Below are 7896 nucleotides of genomic sequence, written 5' to 3'. Positions count from 1 at the left end.
GAGGTTACTATGATGTCTTAAAATATACACATCTAAATTGCTCACATCCAGTCTTGTCAGAGTCTTTTTTTTCTAAGAACCAAGGGAGTGGTCTAACGAGCAGACAGTATATAAATCATGCTGCGAACGTTTTCAGAGTCAGAAGTGATAAGCGAGTCAAGATGAAGGTACTTGCATTGTTTTTGCTGGCAGTGCTGGGCTGCAGCCTGATTGAAGGGAGGCTTTACACCAAATGTGAAGTGAGGGGTCAGCTGCAGCAGGCCTTGAACAGCCTGCCCCCGAAGTCCCTGCCGAGAGGAGTGACTGTGGATGACTTGGTGGCCAAGAGTGAGTACTGGTCTTCACTTTTACATTACAAACTCTGAAGCCTCCTATTGACGAAATAAAAATATATTTCTGTTGGTGGAAAGCTGCTGGGAAAGCCAGACTGAACATGTGTCATCATTTAGTTGTAGAGCAGCTAACCAAAGCTGTTGGGGCTCTTTAGCTTTTTAAAGATTCTGTTATTTCTTAAACAAATAAAGTTAGGAAGATATATTATAAACAAAGAAATATTAGATGTTTCTCTCTGATATGCATTAGTTTTATTTCCCGGTATCATTTTCATGCATATACAGTACTACAGACCACAATCAGGTACATAAATACTGTACCAGCACACGAGGTAAAAAACAGAACATCAACAAATTTACCCTCCAAAAGATAGTTAGTTGAAAATTCAAGTTGTCAGAAAAATTAGGTTCTTGTAGCATCCGTATCGCACAGATACCTGCTCTGCAGATTATGAATAAGATCAATAAAGATTTATTATGAGCCGACGGTGACATTAGAGGATCGATTAGAAGATGCAGATGAAGACTAATCTGCCCATAAATTTGATAAATAAAAACAGTTAGTTTGACATTTAGAACTAATTACTGTTTGTTTTATTTTGATTTTTTCACTCTCAGTTGTGTGCCAGGCAGAGGAGTCCTCAGGTTTGAACACCAGTGCGGTGAACCAGCGAGGGAACATGAGACCTCCACGAAGCCCAGATGCTTCAAACACAAAACCAAAACCTTCACAGTCTACTTCACCACATTCCCACACAAATCAAGCACAAAATCATGAGGAGCATTCAGGCCATAACCACCCCCCTCCTCATGGGCAAAGGGCCAAGAGGCATTTGCAAAGCTCACATACTCCAGAAGCAACCCCACCACCTTCCCAGACAAAACCATCAGCTTCACCACGACACCCACGAGCTTCACACGTGAACCATGCGGCTTCCCAGTCAACTCCACCAGCTTCCAACTCAAATCAAGCAGAAAATCATGAGAAGCATTCAAGCCACGATCATCCCCATCCTCATGGGCAAAGGGACAAGAGGCATTTGGAAAGCTCACATACTCCAGAAGCAACCCCACCCCCTTCACAGCCAAGCCAACGACCTCCACAGTCAAATACACCACGGGTGTGCACTCTCTTTGGCATATTCCAGCTCAGCAATCACTTTGCCTGCACTGACCACGTAACTCCATCAGCCAATATCTGTGGGACGGACTGCAGCAGTGAGTTCCAGTTTGTCGGTTTTGCATCTACATGTCATTCTCTCAAATATGTTGGAAGTCCATTTTTTTCCCCATATACATCTTTAATAAACTGTCTTTCTGTCTTCTTGTCAGACTTCCTTGATGACAACATAAGTGAAGACATCGATTGCGTGATGAAGATCATCTTGAGTCTTCGGTAAGTTCATTTTTAAATATCATTACAGTGCAGTTACAAGAAGCATCAAACATAAAAAACCTGTGCATGGAAAATTCATTGTGAGCTAAAAGCTGTTGCATTTCTGGTCATCATTGGGTGTAGAGTCAGTTATGAAACAAGGAAAAAGACGGGTTGTGGGCTGAATTGTCCACAGAGAGAAAGAGATCACGGCTGCCTGGGATTCAGCGATAAACAAAATTATAATTAAAGTGCTGTGAGAGAATTATATTTCTATTAACAGTGTATTTTGTCATATATTTATTATATTTGTGCTCTGTCTTTACAGCAAAACCAGCACAGAGAACAACTGGGAGAATCTAGTGGAAATGTAAGTTAATCTCTTAATTTGCACATTTGTCTTTTGATAATCTTTGTATTATGAAATCAATACAGTACGTTTACTCAGCAGTAAGCCGCCTGTAAAATACCCCTGCTGACGTTGACCTCCTCTGTTTCTTACAGGATGCAGCCCATGTTTGCGAAGAAGTGTATTATTGCAAAAGCCTCTGATTACTTTGCCAAATGTTAAAAATTTGGTTTCAAATCTCACTTTTATTCCTCTCTCTGCACCACTATCGATTAGTCTTGATAATAAAGTAAAGCATTGCACAGGTTGTGTTTTGGTGTTTATTTTTAATAATTTTGAATAACTGACTCTGTAGTTTCACCATTTGGTCTGATAAAGAAATTTCCTCCAAAATGATCAGAGTAATAAAAATGACCTGATAGTCAGAGGAACAATGTGTAGCACAGACACCAAGTGTTTGAAATGGGTACCGCATCCCGAGTTCGAATTGAAGAGTCATCTTCCTCATCCACACCTCCTCAGACCTAAAGGGCATTTTCACCAATTATCGACTCGCTTTCTATGGTTTTACTTTAGGATGTAAATGTACATTAATGCTCTGACTTACTTATATTAAAAAGCAGTACATGCATTGCATTTACATGTGCCACCTAAACTAGAACCAAATGAAGCAAGTTCAATATCCCTAAAGGCTTCATTTGAAGCGTACATGGGTTGCCAGGTTGAGATTAAACACACTGTACATAAACAAGACAACTGCAACATTAATTGATAATAACTGACAATTTAGCAAGTGATGAGTCCAACAAGTTGATCGGCTAATGTGATGTTACACATCTGCAGTGTTTTATTGTCTGCTAATTACCAACCAACCCATGTGAATTCTTTATAGCTGATAATACAAAGCTTGATGCATGTCTGGCTGTGTAGAGCATCCAAAGCTAAGACCATTATCACGAAAACAATAAGCCACGGCTCTGAAAATACACACCTGGATTTACTTTTTTCCAGGCCGCTGTAACATATTACTCAGTGTAACAATATGATATCTAAGTAACGTTATTCTTATTTCAGAGAAGTGAGCTCTCACCTGTTTTAAGTAAAGCCAGCGAAGGCTGTTCAGGTGATGCTGCCATGGGAGGCAGGAGGTGGAGAGGACGAGTCAGGGCAGGGCTCCCTAAATAGGTTTCCAGCCGGGCCATATTCTGTGCCAGTGTTGTTTATATTCATCAAGGTAGTAATAACTTTACAACAGACATATTCCATCCTGTCTTCATGGTCCCATGTGACTGGGGAATGAGTATTGGCACTTTTTCTTCACCGGCCACCTGAGGTAAGTGAACAGTGGCAGAGAGAGGAGGGGGCGAAGAAGACAATCCACACTCACATTCACACCTACGGCAGCAGTCACAAATTACCCTATCATGCAGGTCTTTGGACTGTGGGAAGAAACCTACAGAAAAAGCCTGCAGATAGTCGGGTTTAACTGAGTACGACTGAGCTGAAGAACATTGTGTAGGGTCCACCAGATTCCATTCACTGGCAGAGAACAGTGGGCAGGAGGGACTGTAGACCTGAATGAGGGAGTCCAGGTGCTCTGAAAAGTGGTGTGTCGTGTCCCTTTTGGCTGATCAAAAGGTGATATGCTGCTGAATTTTGGATCTGATGTTGTAAAGGCTACATATGTTTGCCTGAGAGATGTAGGCGATGCGGTCGGTAAAGCTCAGGTAGTCGCCATGATGTCCCACAGATTTCTGGCAGACTTAGTTGGGGACAGTCCCTGAAGATTCAATGTTTTCGCTGATGTTGTGTATACAGAGATGTCAGAAAGACAGACAGAAATGAGTGATGAGACAGTGGACCGATGGAAAGGACAGGAGTAGCTGTGTGTCGTCAGCATAGCAGTGAAGGAAAAGCTATGTGAATGGATGATAGAACTTTGAATGTAGCATAGGTGGAAAACAGAAGACGATCAAGAACTGAGCTCTGCAGCACAGTTTGTTCCAGATAAAGTCATCAAATGAGAGACTGCAGACAGAAGCACAGTATCAAAAGGTGGATCAATGTGGATAAAGACAGAAGACTGAGGGGAGTTCACAACCGTCAGGACTACTGTTTCTGTGGAGTGTCCACTCTTGAAGCTGCAATGGTTGACATAAAGAAGTTTGTTTGGAGAAAGAAAATTGCGATTTGAGTGAAGACTCCTCATTCAAAGTTCTTGGCCACAAATGTTCCTAGTGAGGCAGGTCAGTAAATTTCCTGTAAATTTCCACACAGAAGGGATTGACAGTGGGCTTTAGATGTTCATCAGTCAACACTTGGACATATTGTCTACAAATGGAGATGAATTGGCACTTAAAAGTTACAACCCAGGTAAAACAAGAACCCCAGAGAAACAGCCAGAGACCTGAAGGGTTTATTGGAGTTAGTTATCATGTTCAAAAAGTTGCCTTTTTTTTGTATGTTGTACTTTGCATGTTTAGTAATAGACATAAAGGACAGTGATGGTTTAGTTTAGATAGTGACTGTAAAGATCTTAAGAACCAATAAAAAGATTTATTGAAATGATTTCTTTCCTGAAGAAGTATAATTTTGTGTCATTGGATTTCTCTTCATTCTTTGGAGCTCAGGATTCTAACAAAAGTATTTTAACACACCCAATATGCTGACGCCCAGTCTTTTGAAACTGTCCTCGGGTGATGTAAGAAGATGACTCGTCACCTTATCTGATGTTACTTTCGTGACATTGTGTTTCAACAGCCACCTGAAACAAGAAAACATATTTTTAGGTTGATCTTTTTGTACTTCCCCGACCCTTTGTGGAGCTCAGAAACCTGTTTTGTTCCACCTCTAAAAATGACACCTAATGTCAGAGGTCGGGTTAGATGTGAAGTATGGAACATCATTGTTAACCTCAAAGGCCCTTTGTCTGAACAGAAAAAAAATGTAACAGACAGTATATATACAGGTATCGTACCACATGTGTCTTTAAAGCAGAGTTGGAATCAAGATGAAGACAGTTGTGTTGTTTGTGCTGGCAGTGCTGGGCTGCAGTCTGACTGAAGGGAGGCTCGTTTCCAAGTGTGAACTGAGGGACCAGCTGAATAGTGCGATTGCTAATCTGACAGCGAGTGAAAAGCCGAACGGCCTGAATGTGGAAAAGTTGGTGCTCAAACGTAAGTACTGGTTGGTACTTACTGGACTGTGGTTTTTCCAATTTAATACATGTTGGTTTAACAGCGTGAACGCTGCAAAATGAAACGTGGATCACAGCTTATATCTGTTTTTTTTAATTCAAAAGTGTAAAATTTAGTGTCATTGGTTCCTTAGCTACTCAAGAGTCGTGTTGAGAAATTCTTAGTTGAGTTAAAATAAAATAAAATAAAAAGTAAAAGTAAATTAATGACAGAGATGGTCAAACCTTAAAAACCTTAAAAGTACAGGATGAGACTTTTTATCAAATATTTGAACAGAAAGAATCTGCTAAATTCAGACTCAGATCTACACCAGCAGTGGTGCAGAGCGATTCACTTTTGAGTGAGGCTCCGTCTTCATTCAGAGAATTTCAGTTATTTCTGCAGTGAGTTTTAAGCTGTCATTTGATATTGACTAACAGACGGTTGAGTGTTGCCGTAAAGGTAGAGAGAGGGTCATGAAAGTCCAGTGGGTCCCTAACACCCGCTTTAAGTTAAACAGAACTCCGTCCAGAAGGTTGTACTTGTGTGAAACAAAAACTCTGACTTTGCTGATGATTTGTTGGTTTATTTTTGTCACCAGTTGTCTGTCAAGCGGAGCAGACCTCAGGTTTCAACACCAGTGCAGTGACCCAGTTGTCGGGGGACAAAGGGAGTCACATTAGAGACAACAAAAGCTCTGAGGAAGACGACAATGAAAGCGAAGAGAAAAAGGGTCCGTCCAAACCAAAACGCTACCGACGCCACGACAAGAAGCCTTTGTGGCAGACTCAGCATCCTCCTGCACAGAACTGCACCCTCTATGGTGTTTTCCAGCTCAGCAGCTGCCAAGCCTGCAACGACAGTGTGACGCCATCTGCTAACATCTGTGGGACAGACTGCAGCAGTGAGTTTCAGTTTGTCTTTGTATACACCCGCACTTTGTCATCGTCTCACTCTCATTGCTTCTTCAATGTGCATCCTCTGCAAACTGTCTTTTTGGTTTCATTGCAGACTTCCTTGATGATGACATACATGATGACATCAGCTGCCTGTTGAAGATCCCCCAAAGCCCTGGGTGAGTCCACTTTTAAATGTCGTTACAGCTTTATTGAACATTCATAGTAAGTGGATTTATAAATCTGGCAATTAGCTGTTAAAATGTTGCCATTTAATTTTGACATCAGCATAATTAAGAAAATAAATATTCTTCTGTTTATTTGCAGGAAATGTCCCATTGCTGAGAAAAAGTGCAAGAATGTAAAAGCTTCTGTGTATTTCTCGCAGTGTCCATCATCTTAATTCAGCTGTGACCTGATCATTTAATATTGTCTCAAATGAGCAGCAAAACTTCAATAATATCAAAACAGTTTGCAATGACTGTTGCTCTTTTGTGTCTATAATCTACCATGAAAGTTCCACAATGAGCTCTGATGAAGAGTTTGATTTTAATTTGTCAATAAAGATGATCTGTGAAATAATTTTGAAAGTTTTTTTTATTAACATGTCTCATAATTATCTTAACACATTTAGACATATGGAAAATAGAATCAATTTTGGGACAGAGCTGAAATTTACATTTCAAATTGAAAAACTTCCAGTGTTATGAATGTTTTTTTTTACATTTTCATCTCTGATTGAAATGATAAAAGGTACCAACACAATATCTATTAATTTATGACACTAAAATCCAACAAACATTTTCACTATCTAACTTTGAATTAAAAACATGTATTAAAGTCATAAAATAAAAGGTTTGTTGAAAAATAAAGCTCAAATAAAAAGAGGTAAATCTCAGGTGAAAACAAAGTCACGCTACATGTACATGATCCACAAATGTAAAGACGTATGAACAAAAATGCACAAAACGCCTCCCTAAGCTGTTTTCTCTGACCTGCCAAAGCCCAAACCAAAAAATAATGATTATCATTTTATCTTATCAGCATAACAAACAGACTTCTGCTACCTTTCAACTTCAAAGAATTTCGCCACAAACATAGAACCTATAGTGACTTTTATCCCAACATTGCTTTGTTGTTCCACTTTGTCACCACTAGAGGTCAGACTACACCGTGTTACTGTGAAAAAATGAGGTTTACTTGATTATAGTAACATGATTATGGACAACAGTTGTTGAGACTCAGAAACAGAAAGATCAGGTTAGGATCCCCCAACCAAAGGAGATAAGAACTGCTCACAATCTGCAGACGATCCCCCCGTCATCAGTGAAACACGGTGGAAGTATGAGCATGTTCAACCACATGATTCAAACCACAGAACAATGAAGGGACTTACATCAGTGAGCTTGTTACAGTGAAACCACTGACCAGCAGCAGGGTGTATTAGACAGCAAGTGAACAGTTCCTCAAGTACTATGTGTTGAAAGCTTAAAGAAATAGTAAGTATAAGCATTTGGGCAAATTTGACAGGACCCAAACTGTGATGACTAAAAAAACTGGGGCACAGCATCTAAAAAAGCAGCAGGTCTTGGGTCACAAACAAAGGACGGACACCCAGTGACAGGCAGTGTCTGATGAATGATCACAGATGGCACAAGACAGTTTAGGGCCAATCAGACCCCGTTTTTAGTTTCCTAAGGTCGAAACTTTCCTTCACACAACTTTTGTTTTATTATATTGAACCATATGATGGAACGAGATAAAATAT

General features: G+C 40.1%; 2 protein-coding genes across 2 annotated transcripts; both read left to right on the top strand.

The window, feature by feature from the left end:
* The first annotated feature begins 122 nt into the window (after positions 1 to 122).
* Positions 123 to 2357, top strand: LOC137124488 (uncharacterized). Its single transcript, XM_067499563.1, has 5 exons — positions 123 to 327; positions 951 to 1550; positions 1665 to 1728; positions 2036 to 2077; positions 2212 to 2357. Exons 1-5 carry the CDS (start codon positions 162 to 164, stop codon positions 2276 to 2278), a joined length of 939 nt encoding a protein of 312 aa, XP_067355664.1. The 5' UTR covers positions 123 to 161; the 3' UTR covers positions 2279 to 2357.
* Positions 2358 to 5032: 2675 nt separating this feature from the next.
* LOC137124502 (sperm acrosome-associated protein 5-like) lies at positions 5033 to 6710 on the top strand. Its single transcript, XM_067499579.1, has 4 exons — positions 5033 to 5232; positions 5834 to 6136; positions 6244 to 6307; positions 6456 to 6710. The coding sequence occupies exons 1-4, from the start codon at positions 5067 to 5069 to the stop codon at positions 6529 to 6531; spliced, it is 609 nt and encodes a 202-aa protein (XP_067355680.1). The 5' UTR covers positions 5033 to 5066; the 3' UTR covers positions 6532 to 6710.
* Positions 6711 to 7896: the final 1186 nt, after the last annotated feature.

This window comes from Channa argus, chromosome 3 (assembly GCF_033026475.1).
Source record: "Channa argus isolate prfri chromosome 3, Channa argus male v1.0, whole genome shotgun sequence".
Taxonomy (NCBI): Eukaryota; Metazoa; Chordata; class Actinopteri; order Anabantiformes; family Channidae; genus Channa; species Channa argus.
Note: the sequence above shows the minus strand (reverse complement) of the source record. Positions and strands in the feature narration are given on the sequence as shown.

Excerpts from the sequence above, each read along its gene's own strand:
- LOC137124502 (XM_067499579.1), top strand. The coding sequence starts at position 5,067 with ATGAAGACAGTTGTGTTGTTTGTGCTGGCAGTGCTGGGCTGCAGTCTG. Across the intron at positions 6,137-6,243 it reads CTGTGGGACAGACTGCAGCA|ACTTCCTTGATGATGACATA; the intron begins GTGAGTTTCAGT and ends GTTTCATTGCAG. Across the intron at positions 6,308-6,455 it reads AAGATCCCCCAAAGCCCTGG|GAAATGTCCCATTGCTGAGA; the intron begins GTGAGTCCACTT and ends GTTTATTTGCAG.
- LOC137124488 (XM_067499563.1), top strand. The coding sequence starts at position 162 with ATGAAGGTACTTGCATTGTTTTTGCTGGCAGTGCTGGGCTGCAGCCTG. Across the intron at positions 328-950 it reads GGATGACTTGGTGGCCAAGA|TTGTGTGCCAGGCAGAGGAG; the intron begins GTGAGTACTGGT and ends TTTCACTCTCAG. Across the intron at positions 1,551-1,664 it reads CTGTGGGACGGACTGCAGCA|ACTTCCTTGATGACAACATA; the intron begins GTGAGTTCCAGT and ends TCTTCTTGTCAG.